The sequence below is a fragment of the Salvia splendens genome, chromosome 16 (assembly GCF_004379255.2).
Source record: "Salvia splendens isolate huo1 chromosome 16, SspV2, whole genome shotgun sequence".
Lineage (NCBI taxonomy): Eukaryota > Viridiplantae > Streptophyta > Magnoliopsida > Lamiales > Lamiaceae > Salvia > Salvia splendens.
The window spans coordinates 27,955,247-27,981,874 of NC_056047.1; the positions used below are offsets into that span (position 1 = coordinate 27,955,247).

At 47.7% G+C, this 26,628-nt stretch overlaps 2 protein-coding genes across 2 annotated transcripts; both read left to right on the forward strand.

Moving 5' to 3' along the window:
* Window positions 1-387: 387 nt before the first annotated feature.
* LOC121770448 lies at window positions 388-2,553 on the forward strand. The gene is made up of 3 exons (XM_042167179.1): window positions 388-943; window positions 1,208-1,881; window positions 2,227-2,553. Exons 1-3 carry the CDS (start codon window positions 388-390, stop codon window positions 2,551-2,553), a joined length of 1,557 nt encoding a protein of 518 aa, XP_042023113.1.
* A 14,336-nt stretch (window positions 2,554-16,889) lies between these two features.
* On the forward strand, window positions 16,890-17,945 carry LOC121770450. The gene has a single exon (XM_042167180.1). The coding sequence runs from the start codon at window positions 16,890-16,892 to the stop codon at window positions 17,943-17,945; it is 1,056 nt and encodes a 351-aa protein (XP_042023114.1).
* Window positions 17,946-26,628: the final 8,683 nt, after the last annotated feature.

Sequence of the window (26,628 nt, forward strand, 5' to 3'; positions counted from 1 at the left end):
GCCGCGCAAAGGAGAGTCTTGATTTGTTGGCCGTCGCTCTATCTACTTGGATCGGGTTACCAAGGAGTTTCCCAATGGCATAGAGGGCCGATTGATCAAATAGGTGGATCGGGAGTCCAATTAGGTTGCACCATATAGCCGCAATTGGAGATTCACAATAGGCGTCAAATTCCGGAGACCATTTGAAAACTCTCATCGGATGCCGATCAATGAACCACACCGGTGTCCCTTTGGGTCCACTTAGGAGCCGAGCATAGTCCGTCATGTCCTCAAATTGAACAAGAATATGTTTGGCGTTAATATATTTCCAAGTGGATTATCTCGCCAAACCAGAGTGGATTTGTGAAGGGACGGCTCCTTAACGATAATGTCCTTTTGGCACAGGAGATGTTCCACGAGCTCTCGAGATGTGGGCCGGCTCCTAATGTCGCGGTTAAAATCGATATGGCCAAGGCCTATGACCGGGTCCAATGGACATTCCTCCTGAAAGTGTTACACCGGATGGGTTTCCCGGCCCCGTGGGTCTCCCTGATTGAGAGATGTGTGGGATCCTGCTGGTTCTCGGTGCTGGTCAATGGTGCCCCCTCCGGTTTCTTTAAGTCCACCCGAGGCCTCAGACAGGGAGATCCAATTTCTCCGACCCTTTTTGTGATTGCAGCTGACTACCTCTCAAGGGAACTAGACATGCTCATTTTGAGAAAGAAAGAGATGATTTTCAGAGCCTCTCGCCACTGCATGGAAATAAGCCACCTTGCCTACGCCGACGACATTGTGATTTTCACACAAGCAGCGGAGGGCCCTCTTAGGCGTTTGCGGACTTGCCTGGAGAATTATGCCAGGGTCTCCGGGCAGCAGATCAACTTGGCAAAAAGCAACTTTTACATTGCCGAACAACATGAAGGATGCGCCATCACTATTCAAAATGAAGGAGGCTTCACACGAGGTACTTTCACGTTCCTTTACCTTGGGGTTCCTATTTACCGTGGTGTCAAACGTACAGATATGTTTATGTTTCTTCGGGAAAAGATTGCTGCCCGAATCTCGGGGTGGGCCCACCGACATCTCTCCTTCGGAGGTAGGCTTACCCTACTCCAAAGCACCCTTGAAGCGGTGCCACTGCACATCTTCCAGGCCATTGAACCAACCTCCGGGGCCCTTAAGCAATTGGATCAGCAGATGGCCCGTTTCTTCTGGGGATCGTCAACAGAGAGAAAAAAGACGCATTGGATTGGGTGGGATCAGATCTGCCTCCCCACCTCTGAAGGGGGTCTCGGCATCCGTAAGACCAAAGAAGTCCTCCGGGCCTTCAGTATCAAACTTTGGTGGAGGTTCCGGGAGCAAAATTCCCTTTGGGCTAGGTACATGAAGGCCAAGTATTGCCACAAAAACTCTCCCCTTGCGGCCTCTCCTTCGGGGAGAAACAGCCCGACATGGAAGCGGCTAATGAAAGTGAGAAATCAAGCGAACCCGAATATTAGATGGGTGATCGGCCAGGGTGATGCCTACTTTTGGGATGACATTTGGCTTGGGGAATACCCCCTTCGCGAGCTCTGCCTTGACGATAGAGGCACCCCTTCGACCAAGGTTTCGGAATACATTGGGGGTGAAACATGGGATGAGATTAAGCTACGGCAACTTCACAACCAGGCTGGAATGCCTCAAGAGATTATCACACAAATCCTTGATACCCCAATAGTTGTGGGAGAACCGGATGTCCCCCGATGGAAACTTTCTCGGCTCGGGGAGTTCTCGCTCGCGACGACTTGGGAGACAATACGCTCGCAAAGACCAAGCATTCAAGGCCTCGATGACATATGGAAGGCTGGACTTACAAAATCTATTGCGATCTTCAATTGGCGACTTTTGTCAAACAGGATACCGGTTGATTCCAAGCTCCAGTGGAGGAAAATTGAGCTTGCGTCGAAATGCCAATGCTGCCCACGGAGGCCTAATACCGAGTCCCTCCAACATCTCTTCATTCGGGGGTGGGGAGCAACATGTGTTTGGAAGGAGTTCAACGGCTGGTTCGAAGGCTCGGCCCCACCCCTTAGGGTGAACGACACCATCCCGGACAGGTTGCAAGTCTGGTCCGCTAGGACCCAACAACAGGATAGAAGACATCTTAGCCGAGTCATTCCTTACCTCATTTTGTGGTTCCTTTGGGCGGAGAGAAATAGGAGTCGACATGAGCAAATTCAGTTCAAACCGTACAATGTTGTTTGGCAGGTTCACATGTTCATCTACAACAACATGGCCAACGGACACATCAAGCCGAAACATTGGAAGGGAGTAAAAGTCGGAATGAGCCTTCCGAACCACCCCGAGACAAGGGGGCCGAGACCGTTAGTTATGACGGTTAAGTGGCATCCCCCGGAACGCACATGGATCAAACTTAACACGGATGGGGCGTTCTCTGAGGCAACAAACATGGGCGGCGGAGGGGGTCTGGTTCGGGACCACAATGGGAAGCTGCTTGTAGCTTTTGCAACCCCACTCGCCGCTCACTCCGCTCTTGGAGGTAGCAGAGGGGTTCAACCTACCCATTTGGGTTGAAGCAGATGCGGAACAAGCCATTAAGTTGCTCAATGGCTCGGCTTGGGGCCCGGCACAAGTTCGCCGCGTAATGGCCCGGCTACATGGCTTTAAGCGTAGACATACCGTCAGGGCCACTTTCATCCCTAGGGAGGGCAACAAGGCGGCCGATTTGCTCGCCAAAATGGGAGCGGAACAAGATTATTTCCAACAAATGTCCTCACAAAATGTTCCAGCAACAATTAGAGCCATCATCCGGATGGACGAAATGGGAGTCCCCAATCTTCGGGTGAGGGATGATGAGCGAGAGTAGCACGAGGCCCGGAAAGTGGCCATCGATCCTGATTCGTACCGGATGTCGTAGAGGTAGAAGTAATGGGCTTTTGTATGTGTTCAATTGTATTTTGGTTTTGAAAGGGAGTAGGATGAGGTCCAGGTCCGGGTATGTGGAACCGGACCGCACACTACTCCTGAGTTTGATCTGGCACATCACTTTTGGGTGTGGCCATGTTCTGTTACCTTACTTTGTTGATATATAGGGATGAGGGACCCACGAACCCTCCACCATAAAGGTGTCTGATTAAAAAAAAAAAAAAAAAAAAACATGTTATGCCTCGGGTAAGAAGGAGAAGCCTCCAAAGCGGAACTACAACATCCCGATGGCGAGGAGGAACTCGGAGACAAATCACAATACGGCTGGAAAATCGCCTCACCATAATGGAAACAAGGTAATCACGGAATGGCATCGTCCGTAAAAGGAGGAGGCAAGTATACAGCCTATTCCCACTGCCCTGGTTTCGGTAGCTCAAGAGGTCCCATCTTACTCGGACACATGCATTCCGGATGTTCTTGAGCCGAGACAATGGGGGGAGAGAGGTCCTCATAATGGGGCCGGTGGATCGAGCAATAAGGGGAACGGGAGTTGGCAACCTCGTCGTGAACGCTCCGCACGCAAGGCCTCAAGCGGACCTTCCTCTCCAATCAAACGAGGCACCCCGGCTAGGGGTCAAGAGGAGGATGGATCGATGGCACCCGAGGGGGACCTAGGAAACTTCTTGAGCATTAATAAATACCATGCACTCATGGAGAAAGAAGCCTATGAAACGGATCATCCCGAGGAAGATGAGGTGATTGGAATGGAAATTGTGGTGCAACCAATCCCGAACACGGGGGAGGATGTAACCTCTTGCCTCGGCGAGAGTTCAAGGCACAAAAATGATCGGAAGATGGATGTAACAGGGCGGTCTTCATCCCGCTCGGGTAAGTCCTCATCCAATTAATTTTGTCTTGTAACCTTTTATTTTGGAACGTGCGGGGAATTGTGAAAACCTCATCCCGCAACGCTATCAAAAGACTAATTGCTGTTCATAATATTTCTTTCATGGCAATAATGGAACCTTTCACCGCGCCAAACCCGGAGTTGTATTCGAAGCTTTTCGGACTCAACTTCAAAGGCGCTAACACGTCGGGGAAAATTTAGATCTTTACTAGAGAGGGAGTTAACTTTGATGTTATGGACGACTCCGAGCAAGCTCTCCACGGTATACTTCGCTTGGAGGCATGCAGCTAACCTGTGGCGGTCACGGCTATCTATGCTAAGTGTACTCGCGCGGAAAGATATCCACTTTGGGACAAATTGCGGGATCTTGCGGACAACTTGGAGAGTCGGCTGTGGATTATTGGATGGGACTTCAACACCATTCTTAACCCACGAGATAGGTCCGGGAGCGAGTCTAATAGGCAAGCGGAGATGTTGGACTTCGTGGAAGCAATCGAAGATTGTATACTGGTCGATGTGGGCTTTGACGGTGCACCTTTCACTTGGGCAAAGAACAACCTATTTGAGAGGCTTGACAGAGTTTTTATAAATGAGCAGTGGACGAGCGTTTTCGAGGCAACAAGAATCACGAACCTGCCTCGCGTCGCCTCGGATCATGGTCCCATCCTGGTTCGATGCAAAACAGAGGTGACAGGGGAGCAAGGTAGGAACTTCCGATTCCAGAACATGTGGTTGAGACACGAGGGGTTTCGAGGAGTCGTGGAATCCAACTGGAGCCAACCCACCGAGGCCGGAGGACTACTTAACTTGCAAATCAAGCTCGCAAGGCTTAAGAAAGTCCTTAAAGAGTGGAATAGAGCAACTTTTGGAAACCTCCAATCCAACCTTAAAGAGGCCGAGGCAACTATAGTAGAGGCCCTGCAAGCCTTCGAAGCTGATGCGTCCCCGACCAATAGATGCCGAGTAAATAAGGCAATTGCGGACTACATCCTTTTACTAAAAATGGAGGAGGACTTATGGAGACAAAGGGCAGCGGTACGGTGGATCAAGGAGGGGGACAGAAATACGAAGTTCTATCAAAGTTGGGTCAAACAAAAGAGAGCCCGTCGTCGAATCCATGGCATACTTGCGGGAGACCGAACCATTACAGACAAGAGAGAGATCAAGGACTCGGCGTCTAACTTCTTTCAAGAGTTACTTGCACCATCGGCTCTCCCTCAGGCCGATCCAGATTTGAACTTGATTCGGCGACACCCACATGCCTCGGACATGGAGAGCCTCGCTACTTCCCCCAATGAAGAGGAGATCAAACGGGCAGTATGGAGCATTTCGGCTGATAGCACACCGGGCCCCGACGGATTCACCGCGTCCTTCTATCATAGTTGTTGGGATATCATTGGTCGGGATGTGGGGGATGCGGTAATACAAATTTTTAACGGGGCTTTTCTCCCACGGAGCATCACCGCGACAATGATTGTTCTATTACCAAAGAAGGATAACCCGGCATCTTGGTCGGACTATCGACCAATTAGTCTTTGCAATGTTTCAAACAAGATCGTGGGAACATGGACGTGGAGTGGGGCTCCCCCAATGCGAGGAGCTTGGTCTCACCAGTTCGGCGAGGGAATCCGAGAGGAGGCGCGCGCCATGCTTTGACAAGGGGGCGTGGGTTCTTCTCGGCAAAGAACCACATGAGCACTAACCAATATTATACTCTCATGGAGAACGGAGAATTTGATGTTGAGAATTGTGGGGATGCGGACGAAGACCTTATGGAATTGCACGTGGGGGCCGAGAAGTTAGGAGGCAACAGTTCGGCCGAGGACGCCGAGGAGGTCGCTCCGAACAAAGAGCAACACCGTACTGACTATCAAGGAGGGCCTTCAACCTCTTTGGGTACGCACCCTTCTTGTTAATAATGTCGTACAATCTCATGTTTTGGAACGTGAGGGGGATCGCGAATGCGCCCACTCAAAACGTTCTGAAAAGACTAATTGGTTGTCATAATGTTTTATTTCTTGCAATAATGGAACCGCTCACACAACCGGACCCGGACCGTTTCTCTAAGGCCTTGGGGCTGTCCTTCATTGGTTCGAACACGAACGAGAAGATTTGGATGTTTGCGGAAGAGGGGTCCACTTTTGATATTGAGGTTGACTCGGAACAAATTCTTCACGGGTACCTCAAATCCCACCGCCTTGCTAGGCCGGTGGCCATCTCAGCCGTGTACGCCAAATGTACAAGGGCTGAAAGACATCACTTATGGGACAAGATGAGAGAGATTGCCGGGCCTCTTGAGGGAACACCTTGGATCATCGGTGGCGATTTCAACACCATGCTATCTCACCAAGACAGAGTCGGAAGTGATACCAACCGGCAAGCCGAGATGGTAGATTTTGCGGAGGCAACGGAAGATTGTAGGCTGCTTGACCCTGGTTTTGATGGAGCGGCATTCACTTGGGCCAAGAATGGCCTTTTTGAAAGGTTGGATAGAGTGCTTGTCAGCGAGGATTGGACTAAGACCTTCGAGGCTACTCGGGTTACGAACCTCCCCCGGATTGCCTCGGACCATGGACCAATTCTTGTCAGGTGCACGAAGATGAACACATCCGCTGGAGCCAAGGCTTTCAGGTTCCAGAACATGTGGATCCGACATGAAGGATTCATGGCCGTAGTGCAAAAAGCATGGGAGGAGCCCACGGGGGCGGGTGGAATCCTAAACATTCAAATCAAGCAGGCCAGAGTTAAAAAGGCCCTTAAGGAGTGGAACAAAGAGGTTTTTGGAAACATCCATGCTAATCTAAAAGAAAAGGAGGAAGAAATTGCTCTGGCCCAATCTTGTTTCGAAGCAAGGCCGACTCCGGATCACAGGACAGCGATCAACAAACACATTGCCGAGTACATCCTTTTGCTGAGAATGGAAGAAGATTTTTGGCGACAGAAGGCAGCTTTGAGGTGGCTTGCCGAGGGAGACAAAAATACCCGGTTCTACCAAAGCTGGGTGAAACAAAAGAGGGTTCGTCTCCGCATCCATTCAATACGTGTCAATGGGCAGGAGCTCACCGAGGAAGCCGAGATTAAAAAGTCCGCAGTGGAGTTCTTCCAACAACTCCTTGCCCCCAACAATCCGACACTTGAAGATCCAGACCTCGACCTAATCCAGCAGGTCCACTCAGCCGAGCAGTTCGCTGACATCGCAGATGCTCCAAGTGCGGACGAGGTCAGGAGTGCCACCTTTTGCATTTCCGGAGATAGTGCACCCGGACCCGACGGCTTCTCGGCCACCTTCTATCAAGCCTGCTGGCCCATTGTGGGGCCGGAGGTAGTGGAAGCAATCAGACAGTTCTTCAGAGGGGCCTTCCTGCCGAGGAGCATCACGGCCACAAGCATAGTCCTTATCCCAAAGAAGGCATCGCCGGAGTCATGGACCGACTACCGACCCATCAGTCTCTGCAATGTTTTAAACAAGATCATTACCAAGGTACTCACCTCTCGACTCTCTCCTTTCCTCCCACAGGTCATCTCCCCAAACCAAAGTGGATTTGTCAAAGGTCGGCTCCTTAACGACAACGCACTTCTGGCTCAAGAGATGTTCCATGAGCTTGCTAGATGCTCCCCAGCGCCTAATGTGGCAGTAAAGATTGACATGGCTAAAGCCTATGATAGGGTCCAATGGCCATTCCTCTTCAAAGTTTTACGCCGTATGGGTTTCCCGGATTCATGGATTTCACTTATGGAGAGGTGTATTGGGTATTGCTGGTTCTCGGTCCTTGTTAACGGGGCACCCTCGGGCTTCTTTAGATCAACTCGAGGACTTCGGCAAGGAGACCCGATCTCCCCCGCTCTGTTCGTAATCGCTGCGGACTACCTGTCCCGAGCATTAGATAAGCTCATCCTCGGCCAAAAGGACATGACGTTCAAAGCCTCCCGGAGATGCATGGAGATCAGCCATCTAGCCTATGCGGACGACATTATCATCTTCACTCAAGCGGCGGCAAATCCTATGCGCCGGCTAAGAGCCTGTCTCGAAAAATATGAAAGAGTCTCCGGCCAACAAGTCAGCCTCGCCAAGAGTAATTTCTATATTGCCGAGGCCCATGAACATTGGGCAAACTCGATCCAGGCGGAAGGAGGCTTCTCTAGAGGGGCCTTTCCTTTTCTCTATCTCGGAGTCCCTATCTATCGTGGTGCCAAACGCACGGACATGTTCCTCTTTCTACGGGAAAAGATTGCAAGAAGGATCTCAGGATGGGCACACCGTCACCTATCCTTTGGAGGAAGGCTTACGTTGATTAAGAGCACTCTTGAAGCGATCCCCTTGCACATCTTTCAAGCCGTCGAGCCCACGGCCGGTACCCTCAAGCAACTTGATCAACAAATGGCCCGATTCTTTTGGGGGTCTACGAATGAAAAGAAGCGGACCCATTGGATTGGATGGGAACAAATGTGCCGGCCCACTGATGAAGGAGGCCTTGGGATCCGAAAAACTATGGAGGTCCTCCGCGCCTTCAATATCAAACTTTGGTGGCGCTTTCGGGAGCAAAACTCCCTTTGGGCAAGATACATGATGGCAAAATATTGCTCCAACTCCACACCGCTCACCTTGAGATTGCCGAGCAGGAGTAGCCCTACGTGGAGAAGGCTCTCAAGAGCATGGCCCCTCGCGCAACCGCACATGAGATGGCTAGTGGGACAAGGGGACATCTACTTCTGGGATGACATTTGGCTTGGCAATAGCCCTTTGAGGGAACTTAGTCTTGATGATAGGGGAAGACCAACCACCCGGGTCTCGGAGTTCATTACAAATGGTGGTTGGGATGTGCCCAAGCTTCAACTCCTTCACAATCAGGCCGGCCTCCCTCAGCATGTTATCGATGGCATCATTAATACACCGATCCTCCATGACGAACAGGATATCCCGAGGTGGAACCTCTCTAAGCATGGGGAATTCACGGTGGCTTCGACATGGGACACACTTCGAGGACGAAACCCGATCATCCATGGTTTGGGGGACGTTTGGAAGGTAGGCCTCACCAACTCAATAGCCATCTTTATCTGGAGGCTTCTTTCCAATCGGGTGCCGGTTGACACGAAACTTCAGTGGCGGGAGATTGAGCTAGCCTCTAAGTGCCAATGCTGCCCCCACAGACCGAACACTGAGTCACTCCAACACCTCTTCATCCAGGGATATGGAGCTCGCAGAGTATGGAGTGAGTTCGACGGCTGGTTCACAGGCCCGTTCCCACGCATCCATATCAATGACACAATCCCTACGAGAATCGAAGTGTGGGCGCGAAGGTGCCAACAGCCGAACAAGAAACATCTTAGCCGAGCCACTCCATACCTCATCCTTTGGTTTATATGGTCGGAGAGAAACAGGAGCCGCCACCAAGGCACACAGTTTAAACCACAAAACGTGGTATGGCAGGTCCACATGTTCATTCGAAATGCTATGTCTAATGGAAGCTTGAAGCCGAAACATTGGAAGGGAGTTAAACTTGGAGTCAATATTCCTCAACAAGCGGCGGCAATCAGGGCGCTACCCCTAGCCATGGCAATCAAATGGAACCCCCCGGATCAGCCGTGGATAAAGCTCAACACGGATGGCTCCTATAATGAAGCGAACGGCAGTACAGGGGCTGGCGGGATTATTCGAGACCACTCGGGTAAGATGCTCGTCGCCGTCAGCACACCCCTTGAAGCCCACTCGGCGTTAGAAGCGGAGCTGTTGGCCATGATTCACGGGCTAAATATAGCCAAGGAATTCGGCCTACCAATCTGGATTGAGTCAGATGCAGAGCAAGCAATCAAATTGGTCAATGGGACGGGATGGGGGCCGGCACTCGCTCGGCAAGCGGTGGCGCAACTAACCATTCTCAAACGCCAACTCAAATTCCGAGCCACCTTCATACACAGGGAGGGGAACAAAGCGGCGGACTTCCTTGCGAAAATGGGGCTAGTCCAAGACAGTGGCCTTCGAATGCACTACAACTCAGCACCGAGAGAACTATTGGACTTGGTTAGATTGGACGAGATGGGAGTGTCGCACATCCGAAACCTAGACGGGGACGGGCATCAAAGTTGATCATGAGACGATGGGAGACAATAGTGACTAGCTTTGTGGTTAATTGTATTTTGGAAAGGAGTATGATGAGGTCCGAACCTTGTGGGATCGGACCGCATACTACTCTTGATTTTGTTACGGCACACCACTTTTGGGTGTGGCCACGCCTTGTAATTATCTCTTTTGGAAATATAGGGATGAGGGACCCACGAACCCTCCACCGTAGAGGTGTTTGATTAAAAAAAAAAAAAAAAAAAAAAAATGTTTCAAACAAGATCATCACAAAAGTCCTTGCCTCAAGGCTGGCCCCCGTCCTCCCTAAGGTAATATCCCCGAACCAAAGTGGTTTTATTAAAGGGAGGCTTCTAAACGACAAAATCCTCTTAGCCCAAGAAATGTTTCACGAGTTATATAGAAGGAGGCCCGCGCCAAACGTTGCAATCAAGATTGATATGGCAAAGGCTTATGATCTGGTACAATGGCCTTTCTTGATCCAAGTCATGCGTCGTATGGGATTCCCGGAGACATTTCTTAGTCTCATTGGAAGATGCATTGGATATTGTTGGTTCTCGGTGTTAATCAATGGAGCACCGGCTGGTTTCTTCAAATCCACTCGTGGCTTGCGGCAAGGGGATCCTATCTCTCCTTTATTATTCATTATTGCAGCGGAATATCTATCAAGGGCGTTGGATGAGCTTATTTTGGGGAAGATGGAAATGACCTCCAAGTCTAAACGCGCATGCTCCGAGGTTAGTCATTTGCCCTACGCAGATGATATTGTTATTTTTACGCAAGCGGGCAAGGAATCCATCCAACGGGTTAGAGCTTGTTTAGACGAATTGATATGGATTGGGATAGGACGAAGGACCCGTTGGATATATTGATTGGAGAACCCCACGTATAAGGTTTGGCAGCGGACTCCCTTGATTGATAATCTGGTTTGATCCACTTCCAGAGCTTGGAAAACCTCGACCCATTGGCTATATGATCAGCCAAGAACCTCGGTATGGTTGAACGCCACAAGAACTTGCTCAAAGTATCTTGATAAGTTCCAAACAAGTGAAAAACTCTACAAAGAGAATTCAACTCACAAGACAAAGTCTATTTTCGTATTTGATCAATGGTGTCCTCAAATGACATGCTTACAAGCCTATTTATAGGCTAGAATGGACTCTTGAAAGTCTCATATCATTAGTACAACTTAAGACCTTTAGAATGACTCATAATAAGTGAAAAGTAACTCCTAAACTATTGGTGTGACTTTAGGACATCTAAAGTCACTTATTTAACTCAAAAAGTAACTTAAAAATGACTCTTCATTTTGGTTGCTCCAACTTGGACGAAAATGCATCATGTATCTTCAATTTGGGCCTCCAAAATGTGATATATAGCGACTCAAAACTTCATGCATTGGGCTGCCCACTAACTTGAATAATATTCACCATTTGGCCCAATGTAGATTGGTCTTGGAATTGGGCTTTTATTTCATCAACTAAAAGCATCATGGACTCCTTTATCTTCTTAGCTCTAGCTCTTGTAATTGGTCCACTTTGAATGAACAATGGATCCATCTTCTTGTCCTTGTAGATCAGCTTGGGTGTAGCTCCATCATTCCCTTCTTCTTCAAGAGGATTCGTCCTCGAATCTAATTCACCAACATAAGGAGATAAATCAGAAACATTGAAAGTAGCACTTACATTAATCTCACCAGGTAAGTCAAGTTTGTAAGCATTATCATTGACTTTTCCAATCACTTGGAATGGTCCATCTCCTCTTAACTAAAGTTCGTAGTAATTGAGATAAAGTCCTATTAACTACTTCAGTTTGTCCATCAGTTTGTGGATGACAAGTAGTAGAAAACAAGAGTTTAGTTCCTAACTTATTCCACAACACTCGCCAAAAATGACTCACAAATTTAGCATCTCGATTACTCACAATTGATCTAGGAACACCATGCAAACGGACAATTTCTTTAAAGAACAAATCAGCGATATGAGATGCATCATCAGTTTTGTGACATGGAATAAAATGTGCCATTTTTGAAAACCTATCAACAACCACAAAAACTGAATCTCTACCTCTTTTTGTTCTTGGCAAACCAACAACAAAGTCCATTGAAATATCCTCCCAAGGTGCACTAGGAATTGGTAACGGTTTGTACAAACCATGTGGGTGTGATTTAGACTTGGCTTGCATGCAAGTTATGCATCTTTTACAAATTCTTTCAACATCCACACGCATTTTAGGCCAAAAGAAATGTTCATGCAAAACATCCATTGTCTTATGGACTCCAAAATGCCCCATTAAACCACCACCATGTGCTTCACGCACAAGCAATTCACGCATAGAACCTTTAGGAATGCACAGTTTGTTTTCTCTAAACAAATAGCCATCATGCCTATAGAACTTGTCAAATGCAGCATGGTCACAAGCTAAATAGATAGAAGAAAAGTCCGGGTCATTATCATACATTTCCTTAATCAACTCAAAACCAAGCAACTTAGAACTCAAATTAGTGATCAAAATGTACCTCCGAGACAATGCATCAGCCACAATGTTTTCTTTTCCCTTTTTGTATTTGATTACATATGGAAATGATTCAATGAATTCCACCCACTTAACATGTCTCTTGCTAAGCTTACCTTGACCTTTCAAGTACTTGAGAGATTCATGATCCGTATGAATTACAAACTCTCTAGGCCACAAGTAATGCTGCCATGTTTCCAAAGCTCTAACCAACGCATATAACTCCTTGTCATAAGTTGGATAGTTCAATTGAGCTCCTTTCAACTTTTCGCTAAAGTAAGCGATTGGCTTTCCATCCTGCAACAAAACAGCTCCGATGCCTACTCCAGATGCATCACATTCAAGCTCAAACATGTTATCAAAGTTAGGCAAAGAAAGAATTGGTGCAGTTGTAAGTTTTTCTTTAAGGAGATTAAAAGCATGCTCTTGTTTTTCTCCCCAATAAAAACAAACATCCTTTTTCACAATTTCATTCAAAGGTGCAGCAATTGTACTAAAATCCTTGACAAACCTCCTATAAAAACTTGCAAGACCATGAAAACTTCTAACTTGTGCTACATTTTGAGGAATTGGCCATTCTAAAATAGCTTTCACCTTCTCCTTTTCCATTTCAATCCCATTAGCACTTATAGCAAAACCAAGAAAAACAACTTTATCCATGCAAAATGAACACTTCTTGAGATTAGCATACAATGATTCTTTTCTTAAGGTGTCCAAAATAGCATGCACATGGTTAAGATGTTCATCCACATTTTTGCTATAGACAAGAATATCATCAAAATAAACAACCACAAATTTTCCAATGAATTTTCTCAAAACATGGTGCATCAATCTCATGAAAGTGCTTGGTGCATTAGTTAAACCAAAAGGCATGACTAACCACTCATATAGACCAAATTTTGTTTTAAAGGCTGTTTTCCATTCATCTCCTTCTCTAATGCGAATTTGATGATAACCACTTTTCAAATCGATCTTACTAAACACAACAGATCCATGCAATTCATCAAGCATATCATCTAGCCTAGGAATAGGATAGCGATACTTTACAGTGATTTTGTTGATTGCTCGACATTCGGTGCACATCCTCCATGATCCATCTTTCTTAGAAACAACAATTACCGGCATAGCACATGGACTCATGCTCTCACGGATTTTTCCTTTCTCCAACAACTCTTGCACTTGCCTTTGAATTTCCTTAGTCTCTTCGGGATAGGCCCTATAGGCTGGTCGGTTTGGTAGAACTGCACCGGGAACAAAGTCAATTTGATGTTCAATACCTCTTAATGGAGGTAATCCACTTGGTTCATCCTCGGGAAAGACATCCTCGAATTCTTGTAAAAGAGACGCAAAAGTACTTGACAAAGAAGTGGTTAATTCGTTAGTGGTAAACAAAGACTCTTTGTACACTAAGATGAGAACACTCTTTTCTTTAACTATTGCACTCTTTATTTCTTTTGCTCTCACATAGAAATTCTTTTTTTTCTTTTCCCTCATTCTTACTTTTCTGTCGACTCTTTTCACTCGACTCGTTTTCAATGCCCTCGCTTTTTTTCTCTCAACCTCACGAGCTCTCCTTGCTTGAGATAATTTCTGTTGATCTTCTTGAACTTGTTGAGGTGTCAAAGAGACAAGCATGATAGACTTGTTGTTGTGCTTGAAGGTGTAGTGGTTGTGAAATCCATCGTAAGTCACTCTACGATCAAACTGCCATGGCCTCCCCAAAAGAATGTGACTAGCATGCATTGGCACAACATCACAAAGAACATCATCTTTATAATTGCCAATTGAAAACGAAATTAGAACTCGCTTAGTCACTCGAATTTCTCCACATTATTAAGCCATTGTAGCTTGTACGGATTAGGATGTTTTTCCGTTGTTAAGCTCAACTTTTCCACCATTTCAGAACTTGCAACATTTGCACAACTACCACCTTCATGGCCATATGAACCATGTCCTCCAACTCCACATAGTGTTGAAGCTCTACAATGTTTGCAATCTCCCTATTCAGCCCACATAAGAATCGAGCCATAGTTGCTTCTCTATCTTCTTCAACATTTGCCCTAATCATGGCAATCTCCATGTCTTTGTAGTACTCATCAACAGATTTAGTACCTTGTTTCATAGATTGTAATTTTTGATACAATTCACGAAAATAATGAGAAGGTACAAATCTCTTACGCATTATGCTTTTCATTTCTTCCCAAGTCGAAACCGGTCTTCCTCCATATCGCCTTGTACTAGTTGTCAATTGATCCCACCAAACTATAGCATAGTCAGCGAATTCAATAGCAGCAAGTCTAACCTTTTTCTCCTCGGAATAGTTGTGACATTCAAAGATGAGATCCACCTTTCTCTCCCACTCCAAATAAGCTTCGGGGTCACTCCTTCCTTGGAATGTTGGGATCTTCAGTTTGATGCTTCTCAAATCACCATCCACTTCATTTGTACACCCTCTTCTACCGTTTCCTCGTCTCTCATTTCGATGCCTATATGAAGCATCATCTTCTCCTCCACTCTCTTCCTCCTCGTTATTATTTTCATTTGTTGCCTGAACTTCTAGCCTCTCCAACCGCCCTGAAACACTTTCCAGAATCCGTGCAAACCTTGCAAATTGTTGTTGCATGGCTTTCAACGTAGGATTAACTGGAATATGATCGTCAGTAGAATCCATCCTCACAGTTCACTCGTGTATCACACAAAAAATAAACCTCACAAAACACTCGTGTATATCACTCGTTGGCTTTTACCTCCCCTCAAATAACCTCACCTCTCAAGCCTTTTACCGCTCTTTCTCTTTTGCAAAGAAAACACAAGTATAAAACAAATCAAGAACAAACAAGAACAAATAGCAATCAACCAACTTTAGCCCTTGAATGAAGGATGAAAGGAAATGGTCGAGAAAATGATGTGAAAAATGTATTTGGGTTTTTTTTTCTGGTTTTTTTGTTTGCTTCTTTTTGTAAAGCAAAAAAAAAAAGATAATGGATAAAAGAAGGTAAAGATGTTTACTATATGTATTTTTTTTTTGGCCCCTTTTTTTTTCTTTTTGCAACAACTAGATAAAATGAAGATAAAGTTGTGCTAGCCTTTCTCACTTTTTTTTCGATTTTTTTTTTGAAACTAAGATATGAATGTAAGGTAGAGCTAAGAATAGATCAATACCAGATGGCTCGTGATACCAAATGATATGGATTGGGATAGGACGAAGGACCCGTTGGATATATTGATCCAAGAACCCCACGTATAAGGTTTGGCAGCGGACTCCCTTGATTGATAATCTGGTTTGATCCACTTCCAGAGCTTGAAAAACCTCGACCCGTTGGCTATATGATCAGCCAAGAACCTCGGTATGGTTGAACGCCATAAGAACTTGCTCAAAGTATCTTGATAAATTCCAAACAAGTGAAAAACTCTACAAAGAGAATTCAACTCACAAGACAAAGTCTATTTTCGTATTTGATCAATGGTGTCCTCAAATGACATGCTTACAAGCCTATTTATAGGCTAGAATGGACTCTTGAAAGTCTCATATCATTAGTACAACTTAAGACCTTTAGAATGACTCATAATAAGTGAAAAGTAACTCCTAAACTATTGGTGTGACTTTAGGACATCTAAAGTCACTATTTAACTCAAAAAGTAACTTAAAAATGACTCTTCATTTTGGTTGCTCCAACTTGGACGAAAATGCATCATGTATCTTCAATTTGGGCCTCCAAAATGTGATATATAGTGACTCAAAACTTCATGCATTCGGCTGCCCACTATCTTGAATAATATTCACCATTTGGCCCAATGTAGATTGGTCTTGGAATTGGGCTTTTATTTCATCAACTAAAAGCATCATGGACTCCTTTATCTTCTTAGCTCTAGCTCTTGTAATTGGTCCACTTTGAATGAACAATGGATCCATCTTCTTGTCCTTGTAGATCAGCTTGGGTGTAGCTCCATCACGAATATTCGGCCGTCTCCGGGCAGAAGATCAATCTATCGAAGAGCAATTTTTACATTACCGAGACTAACGGTGACTGTGCGGGCACGGTGGAAACGGAGGGTGGTTTTACTAGAGGTACATTCCCCTTCCTCTATCTTGGCGTACCTATTTACAAAGGTGTCAAAAGGACCGACATGTTTCTCTTCCTCCGAGAGAAAATTTCAAGATGAATTTCGGGGTGGGCACACAGACACCTATCATTTGGGGGCAGGTTGACCTTGATCAAGAGTACCCTCAAGAACATCCCAATACATGTGTTCCAAGCGATCGAACCAACAAAAGGAGCCCTTAAGCTCTTGGAGCAACAACTGGCAAGATTCTTCTGGGGCACTGTGGAGGGCAAACGACGTACACACTGGATTGCTTGGGAACAGATTTGCCTCCCCACTACGGAAGGAGGCCTATGGATTAGGAAATTTGAGGATGTCCTGAAGGCATTCAACGTCAAATTGTTGTGGCGCTTTAGAGCGCAAAACTCCTAATGGGCCTCACACATGTATAGCAAATACTGTGCCTCAAAATCACCTTTGGCTCGACTGAACTCGGGTAGGAGCAGCCCGACGTGGCGACGACTCGCGGCCGCTTGGCCCCTGGTCCAGCCAAACATCCGTTGGATCATTGGTGATGGACGAGCCCTGTTTTGGGACGACATCTGGCTCGGGGATAGGCCAATCAGAGATCTTTGCTTAGACACAGGGGGTGATCCCACGACAAGGGTTGCAGAGTTTTGGATGAATGGAAAGTGGGATGGGGCTAAGGTTGGCACCACATGCAACCAAACGGGTATGCCGCCTAACGTGGCTGAGGCCATCATGAGCACCCCTATCCTCACTGACAGCCCCGATGTCCCGAGGTGGACTTTGTCTCGAGGAGGAAATTTCTCTCTGTCCTCGGCATGGGATTCTAACAGGGCTAGGCGGCCCCGTATCCCGGCTCTTGGAGACATCTGGCACGGTGGCATCTCAACAACAATCTCGGTTTTCATGTGGAGACTTATTTCGAATAGAATACCGGTTGACGCAAAACTACAATGGAGGAATGTCTCCTTGGCATCTAAATGCCAATGTTGTCCTAGGCAGCCGGGGTTGGAATCCATTCAACACCTTTTTATTAATGGACAAGGGGCGAGCATGGTTTGGAGGCTTTTGATGAATGGTTTGATGGTGCGAGCCATCCCCTTCGGCCATCAGGACTCCATTCCATCTAGACTCGAAGCTTGGGCTAAGAGAATCAACCGGTCAACAAAGGACCACATGGCTCGGACCCTTCCTTGCATCATCCTTTGGTATTTGTGGGCGGAGAGGAACAACAGCCGACATAATGGGGTTTGCTTCAGGGCTTATAACGTGGTATGGCAAGTCAGGCTATATGTCCAGAAACTGGTGGAAAGTGGGCGAGCACGGGCGAAGCACTTCAAGGATGTCCGTTTTGTGGGGTTAACACTCCCCCCCCCCCCCCCTCGGCCCAAGGAACCAACAAGAAGGGCCGTGGCTATCAAATGGCAACCCCCGGATGCTCCATGGCTAAAGTTAAACGTCATGGGCAGATAGGGCCGGTCCAAGTCAAGAGAGAGAAGCTCTCCCTTCTCTCTAGATTTTGTCCAACCTCCCTCCCTCCCCTTTGAGGGAGGTGAAATGTAATCTTCAGCCACGACTATGGTGAAGGCCGGCGGAGAACCGGCGGTTGAGGCTGCTACGGTTTCATCTCACACGATCCAATCACCCCGCTCGCCGGAACGGAGTCTCCCTTTCATCCCACGGCCAAAGACGAAGAGGGTCGGGACTCCTTTCCCTGAGAGAGGCCGACGTGAGCTGAAACGCACAGGCCTTGAGAATATTTCGGGGGTTAGTCGAATCAAGAAAAAAATGATCTTCGAAATGGCCGAGGAGCTACTCGCCGGGAAAAATGATGAGGAGACGGCGTCGCCGGAAGGAGAGCAGCCTTCCGATGGGTATACGATCAGAACATTTGCTCAAATGGCGAGGCCGGGCCCCTTCGAAGCAGCTACGGGTCACTTACTTCTTCTCGACCATGAACGGTATTTTGCTGCCGGAATCTCGGACGATGACCTTGTGGACCCAGCAGTCAAATCCTGTTTCCGGGAGGTAGTTGAGCCGATGAAGGAGTCGACAGCAAAGATGGAAGAAAAGAAGAAGAAGATTGCAATGGAAATGCTCAACTCCGAGGAGGTGGCCGGAATTTCGCCGGCACCGGCGAGCCGGAGTGAGCTGGACCACCACCCAACCGGTGCAAGTACAATACATCACATGGGTCCTAGGCTAGATGATGGGGTGGCATGTGATGTGTTGGAATCATGTGACTTGCAAAAAGAGGTAGAGACAAAGACCACTTTGCATGGGGAAGAAGGTGTTGCTCCAAATGGGGAAAATGACAATTTTTACTCACAAGCAATCCCATGTGCTACTTACCTCCACCTTGAGGCTGATGCATGCATGGAAGACCGTGCCCCCGTGGCACAACCGCCGGAGCCGTCACCGGAAAAGCTGGCACCGCCGGAATCTTCGCCGGAAACGCTGGCACCGCCGGCGAATGTGTGGAAGGCGGCAACGAATCATTCCAACCGCGGGGGGACCGGGGCCGTGGAGAGTTAGTTGGAGCATTCAACTAAATGCCCTAATGGGAGTCCGAATTGGTATGTTGATTGTCATCCGATGAGGGTGTTCAAGTGGGCGCCGGATTTTGACACGTTCTTTGAGTCGCCAATTGTTGCCGTGTGGTGTAACATATTAGGTATACCGGCTCATCTCTATGAGGAATCGGCCCTCTTGGCAATCGGTAAGCTCCTTGGCAAGCCACTACAAGCCGATCATGCCACAATTCATCAAAGCCGACTCTCCTTCGCAAGGATTTGCGTAGAGATTGACATCTCTACTCCCCCGATGGAAGAGATCATCCTTAATATCCGAGGCAAAGACTCGAGGTACAAAGTGGCATGGGACCGTATTCCATTGTTTTGTGATAATTGTAAACATGTTGGGCATGAGAAAGAGGATTGCCATGCAGCGGGAAGGAAGTCTCGGGGTAGAGACAAGGGTCGCCGAGCATCAAACAAGGAGAACCTTTCAAGCCACGCCGCCTAGATCATCCACCGTGAGTGGCGCCCAAAGGCGAATGGCACTCCATCGTCCATTGGACAGTTGGAGAAGTCCAAAGATTGTAACAATCACGCGGAGTATATCGAGGGTACATTGGGTGCGGGATCGTCGAAGTCAAGAGTGGCTAGTAGGAGTCACCCAAATGTGGATGAGGATGGCTTCCAATTGGTGTCGAGGAGGAGGAAAGGAAAAGTGCATGAGGGCGATATGCACACCAAGGCTCCACACGTGGATGATTGGCATTTGAAGGAGAATGTTGCTACGGTGACATTTGGGAGTGTCCCATCGGGTGCGAATGACGCGAGCTTTAGCTCCATGAGTGTCGCATGTGGGCGCCCCAACCGGGAGATAGAGGGCCACATCGAGGACCTTGATCCAGGAGGGCATGTACCTAGCGGAGGTATCCCTATTGCGGGCCTTAGCTAGGTGATGGACAGAAGTGTTGGGGATACAAAGGTTGTATCAAATGGTAATTGGATTTTGAGAGTATATAGATGACCACCTCTAGTTGTTAGGGAGGCCCTCGTTGTACTCTAATTTGTCATGCCTTGGCGAGTCGTCACTTTTGGGCGACTCGGTGTATGTTTGTTTGTAACCAATGGTTTTGGTAATGCACAGGTGTGGGTCCGCCTCAACCCTCCGCCCTTTGGGGTGTGTTTGGTTAAAAAAAAAACGTCATGGGCAGATACGATGCGACAACGGACAGAGCCAGTGGAGGTGGGAATCATCCGAGACCATCTCGGTAATATGGTGGGGGCTTTCTATACGCCGATTGGTGCACACTCCGAGCTAGAGGCCGAGCTCGAAATCATTCACCGAGGTATGGCATTTTCCGAGAGGCGAGGCGCATTCATCTGGGTAGAGTCAAGTTCACATCAAGCTAGGGCAGCTATTGAGTCAAGGGATTGGGGTCCGGCAGCTTGTCGTCACACAATGGTACGAATCCAAGGCATTATGAAGGAGGGTAAGTTCAAACTCAACTATGTTCATCCGGAAGGCAACAAGGTGGCCGGGTACTTAGCTAAATTAGGAAAGGAATCGCCGCATTATCAAGAGGTAAATATAGAGGCCGCTCCTATGCTACTAACCGCCATGGTTCTCCTTGAACGGCTTGGAGTGCCGAACATCCGCTTGGAAGAAGACGACAATGGATAGGCAGGAACAGATGGGGATCCCCAATGCCCGAGCCCAAACCGAAGAAAGAAGTTAGAAGACGTTTGCTTGTGATTGGCTCGACTAATTTATTCTGGAGATTTTTTGATATGATTGGCTTTGTAAGATTTGTAATAGGTTTGATTTGGTTAGACCTTGTGATAGGATTGCTGTCGGGAGTATGATGAGGTCCGAGCACAGGCCCTGGACCGCCTACTACTCCTATTTTTTGTGTTGGCACATCACTTTTGGGTGTGGCCACAACTTTGTAATCTGCTCCTTTTTTATATATAAGGATGAGGGACCCACGAACCCTCCACCGTAAAGGTGTTTGATTAAAAAAAATAATAATAAAAAAATAAAAAAAAAACTATTCCGAGGAGAAAAAGGTTAGGCTTGCTGCTATTGAATTCACTGACTATGCTATAGTTTGGTGGGATCAATTGACAACTAGTACAAGGCGATATGGAGGAAGACCAGTTTCGACTTGGGAAGAAATGAAAGGCATAATGCGTAAGAGATTTGGACCTTCTCATTATTTTCGTGAATTGTATCAAAAATTACAATCTATGAAACAAGGTACTAAATCTGTTGATGAGTACTACAAAGAGATGGAGATTGCTATGATTAGAACAAATGTTGAAGAAGATAGAGAAGCAACCATGGCTCGATTCTTATGTGGGCTGAATAGGGATATTGCAAACATTGTGGAGCTTCAACACTATGTGGAGTTGGAGGACATGGTTCATATGGCCATGAAGGTGGAGGGACAATTAAAGAAGAAGGGATCAATCCAAAAGAATTTTTCAACAAGTTCTCATTCTTCAAGGACAAAAGAGTGGACTTCATCCAAATCCAATTTTGGGGCAGCTTCTAAACCCCAAAATGAAGCATCGATATCCAAGTCCAAAGAATTTGAGAAGGGTAAAGGTATTTCTACTTCTACTTCTACTCGAAATAGAGATATCAAATGTTTTCGTTGTCAAGGTGTTGGACACATTGCATCTCAATGTCCAAACAAAAGGGTGATGATTTCCGGGAACAAAACTCCCTTTGGGCTACGTACATGATGACTAAATATTGCCTTAAGGCGTCCCCACTCACAGCTAGAGCCTCGGGGAGGTGTAGCCCTACTTGGAAGAGGCTTTTGAAGGCTCGGGCACAGGCGCAACCGTACATTCGTTGGGTGGTGCGAGAAGGTAAGATATCTTTTTGGGATGACCTATGGCTAGGAGAGGTTCCTTTGAGGGAACTTTGTCTTGATGATAGGGGAGGCCCTCTTGTCCATGTTGCTGATTACATTATCAATGGAGCTTGGAATGAAGCCAAGTTGCGGATTCTACAAGCGCAAGCCGGCCTTACACAACACATCGTCCGGAAGATCCTTGACACGCCAATCATCCCGGAGGGGCCGGATGTGCCGAGATGGAGGCTTTCACACAATGGGGAGTTCTCACTAGCATCAACTTGGGAGACCATCCGAACTCAAAGACCTATCATCCAAGGCCTTGATGACTTATGGAAAGCAGGCCTCACGTCTTCTATTGCTATCTTCATTTGGAGACTCCTATCCAACCGAATTCCGGTGGATACGAAGCTACAGTGGAGGAGAATGGAGATGGCATCTAAGTGCCAATGCTGCCCTCATAGACCGGGCATCGAATCACTGCAGCATCTCTTCATCCAAGGGGCTGGCGCCCGAGGTGTGTGGAGGGAGTTTGACTCCTGGTTCGAGGGATCTTCACCACCTCTCCGGATCAATGACACCATCCCAGAGAGGCTCGAAGTTTGGGCACGGAGAGTCCAACAACCCGGTAAGAAACACCTCAGCCGGGCGATGCCGTACCTTATTCTTTGGTTCATTTGGGCTGAGCGAAACAGGAGTCGTCATCAATCGGTGCAATTTAAGCCTTTCAATGTGGTATGGCAAGTGCAAATGTTCCTTAGAAATAGCATGGCCAATGGATCCTACAAACCGAAGCATTGGAAAGGAGTCCGCCTCAAGATCAACGTCCCGAGTCAGGCCGAGCCACGAAGGACCAGGCCCCTCGCGATGGTGGTCAAATGGAACCCGCCGGATGAACCGTGGATCAAACTCAACACTGACGGAGCATACATGGAGGCAACGGATAAAGCCGGGGGGGGAGGTCTTGTTCGTGACCACGAGGGCAACATGCTTGCAGCCTTTACCTCCCCACTCGAGGCCCACTCAGCCCTCGAAGCGGAGCTTCTGGCCATCCAATTCGGGTTGACGCTCGCCGCAGAATTCAGAAGGCCTATTTGGGTTGAGTCGGATGCACAACAAGCGGTTAAGCTCCTAAATGGCACGCACTGGGGACCGGCCCAATTAGTCGGGTGATGGCACGACTAGCAATCCTCAAGCGCCAACAAGACACCCGTATCACCTTCATCCACCGGGAAGGGAATAGAGCAGGAGATCTCCTCGCCAAAATGGGATTAGAAAGAAATGACTACTGGCGTATGAATGCCCTCACGGCACCAAGGCACCTCACAGCGATGATTAGGATGGATGCAATGGGTATCCCGAACATTCGGGTCCATAATGAAGAGGAAGAATAGGCTCGAGTTTTGGTGGAAAGGGATATAGTCTTTCTTTTGTTGAATTGTAGTTTACCTTTTGAAAGGGAGTATGATGTGGTCCGGGCTTGTGGAACCGGACCGCATACTACTCCTAATTTTCGTTTAGGCACACCACTGTCGGGTGTGGCCACGTTTTGTATTCAACCACTTTTGAAATATAGGGATGAGGGACCCACGAACCCTCCACCGTGAAGGTGTTTGATTAAAAAAAAAAAAAAAAAAAAGTAAAACCAGTTTGAGGAATTTCTTAATCAATTTGATCTCCCTTCTCTCTAACTTCTCTCTCTAAACTTTGTGGTCGACGGCAACCTAGGAGGTTTCCCCGTCAACGAACCTCCCGAGGGGGCGCGCTGTCTCCCAGCCAAGGCAACAATCTTTCGGCCGGTGGTGACATGTGGTGGCTCCCGATAGCATGGTGAAATCCGGAGGTGAGCGACCGGAGGGGGAGGGCACGACCTTGTCACAAACAAGGCAGCCCATATACTCGCCGGAGTGGACCTTCCCATTGATTGCACGGCCAAAATCAAAGAGGGTGGGCACGCCTTACCCGGAGAAAGCACACCGAGCTCTCAAACGTGCCGGCCATGAACCAGGTTCGGGGGTGAATAGGGCCAAGAAGAAGATGGTATTTGAAATAGCGGATAATCTTCTCGCCGAGCTCCATGGTGAGGAGAAGGGGTCGCCGGAAACCGAGCACTCCCTAGTTGAGGAGATGTTGAGCTCTCTAGCTCAAATGGCGAAACAAGGGAATGCTCCGACGTGCGACATGGCTGGACCCGATTGCGAGGAGGTGGCCGGAACTTCTCCGGCGCCGGCTTGCCAGAATAATGGTGAATCACACATGGGGATGGAGTTGGCCAACCATTTGGTCAAAGATGGTACAAATCCTCACGTGAATCCTAAGGGAGATGTGGTGGCATACTTAGATGTGGCGGCATGTGATTCACAAAAAAAGGAAAGGCCAAAAGCTACTTTGCATGGGGAAGGAAATGTTGGCCCATTCTTGGTAAATGACATTTTGAATTCAAATTCAACCCCATGTGATACACACCCTCTCCCCCTCCCTCTAGTCAATTGTGAATACCAAGGGGGTCGGCCCTCCGATGCTTCCCCGCCGGAAAAGCTGGTGGCGCCGCCGGCGGGAGCTTGGAAGGCGGCGAAAGAATCCCTCTCTCGTGTGGGGGTGGGGTCCGCGGAAGGAGCACCAGCCACGCAAAGTTTCCAAAAAGCCAAGCCAATCTCTTTGGACACCACCAAGATCAAAGCCTTGGGGATAGCCGGCTGTTTTGAAGGTACACCATCCCTCTCCTTTTCCGACTTAGAAACGGATTACCTCTCGGAGAAACTAGGGCTAGCCGTCGTTGGAAAATTCTCCCATTCGCTCCCAACTACTTACCAAATACAAAAGAGCCTAGGAGGTTTGGGGCTAGTTGGCTCTTTTAGTTGGAAACACTTGATGCGAAGCATGTTTTAATCCAATTCCAAGAGATGGCCGATTATGTTAAGGTGTTAAATGGACCTAATGGGAGCTCGATTTGGTATGTTGAGGGTCACCCGATGAGGGTATTCAAGTTGGCGTCGAACTTCGATACGTTCTTCGAATCACCGATTGTAGCCGTTTGGTGCAACATTGTGGGCATACCGGCGCATCTCTTTGAGGAATCGGCTATCATGGCAATCGGTAACCTCTTAGGCAAGCCACTACAAGCCGATCATGCCACAATCCATCGAAGCCGTCTCTCCTTTGCTAGGATATGTGTAGAGATTGACATCTCGATCCCCCCACTGGAAGAAATCATCCTCAATATCCGAGGTAAGGACTCAAGGTACAAAGTGGCATGGGACCGTATCCCCTTGTTTTATGCAAATTGTAAACATGTTGGGCACGTGAGAGAAGATTGCCATGCTTCGGGAAGGAAGGACCGGGGTGGAGGTAGAGATCGCCGAGTACAGACCAAGGCATTTTACTCGAGCCATGTCTCCAGGATCACCCGCCAAGAGTGGCGCCCAAAGGTGGACACATGGGCAAGGACTTCATCATGTAATGGGCATTCGATCAAGGCCAAAGAAGGAACCGGCCAAATGAGGAACATGGAGGGATCAACGGTTGAAGAATCGTCGAAGACAAGAGTGGCTATCAGGTGTCAACCAAGTGTGGATGATGATGAATTCCAATTGGTGTCGAGAAAGAGGAAAGGCAAGGTTCATGAGGGCGACGTCCACCTCAAAGCGCAACACATTGTTACATGGCATTTGAAGGAGAATGTTGCTACGATGACATTTGAGATTGATAAACCAGGGGTGAACGAGCCGGGCACAGGCTCAATGAGTGTATAATGTGGGCCCCCCGAGCGGGAGATGGAAGGATTCATTGAGGGCCTTGACCCAGGAGGATGCGTCCCTTGTGGAGGTATTCCTATCGCGGGACTTAGTTAGGAGATCGACTCAGGATTTTGTTGATGCACAGGCTGCATCATAGTAATTGTAATAGGTGCCCTAAGAGTATATAGATGACCACTCTAGTTGTTAGAGAGGCCCTCGTTGTACTCTAATTGGTTGTGACGAGTCATCTCTTTTGGACGGCTTGGTGTTTATGGGTTTTTTTTTATTTAAACACCTCTATGGTGGAGGGTTCGTGGGTCCCTTATCCCTATATTCCAAGGAAAGATGATTACAAAGATTGGCCGCACCCGAAAGTGATGCGCCATAACAAAACCTAGAGTAGTATGCGGTCCGAACCCACATGGGTCGGACCTCATCATACTCCTTACAAAAGATAATCAAACAAAACAAGGTGCTATGGTTTCCCAACTTTCTCTTTGTCGTCTCTAGTGTCCGTCTCCTTCGAAGTCCCTAATGTGGTGGACTCCCATTGCATCCCGTCGGACAAGGTCCAAGAGATCTCTCGATGCTGAATTGTGTTGCATTCTTAGGTCAGTGTCTTACTCTAGGCCCTTTCGAGCAAGGAGATCCGCTGCTTTGTTTCCCTTCCGGTGTATGAACGTGGCTCGGAATTTGAGTTGACGCTTGAACAGTCTCAATATCGCCATGGCTTACCTAACACATGCCGACCCCCAAACCGTTCCATTGGTCAATTTGATTGCTTGCTCGGCATCTGATTCGAGCCAAATTGGTAATCCGAAGTCCTTTGCAATGTCCAGGCCTTGGATCATGGCCATTAGCTCAGCCTCCAGGGCCGAGTGTGCATCCAGGGGCGTACAAAAGGCTACAAGCATCTTGCCCGAATGATCCCGTATGATTCCTCCTCCCCCTGCTTTGTTGGTTGCTTCCATGAAGGACCCGTCCGTGTTGAGTTTAATGCATGTTTGGTCGGGGGGGTTCCATTTGATCGCCATGGCTTGTG

Excerpts from the sequence above, each read along its gene's own strand:
- LOC121770448 (XM_042167179.1), top strand. The coding sequence starts at position 388 with ATGTTCCACGAGCTCTCGAGATGTGGGCCGGCTCCTAATGTCGCGGTT. Across the intron at positions 944-1,207 it reads TGAAGGAGGCTTCACACGAG|AGAGAAAAAAGACGCATTGG; the intron begins GTACTTTCACGT and ends GATCGTCAACAG. Across the intron at positions 1,882-2,226 it reads TTTTGTCAAACAGGATACCG|GTTCACATGTTCATCTACAA; the intron begins GTTGATTCCAAG and ends GTTGTTTGGCAG.
- LOC121770450 (XM_042167180.1), top strand. The coding sequence starts at position 16,890 with ATGTATAGCAAATACTGTGCCTCAAAATCACCTTTGGCTCGACTGAAC.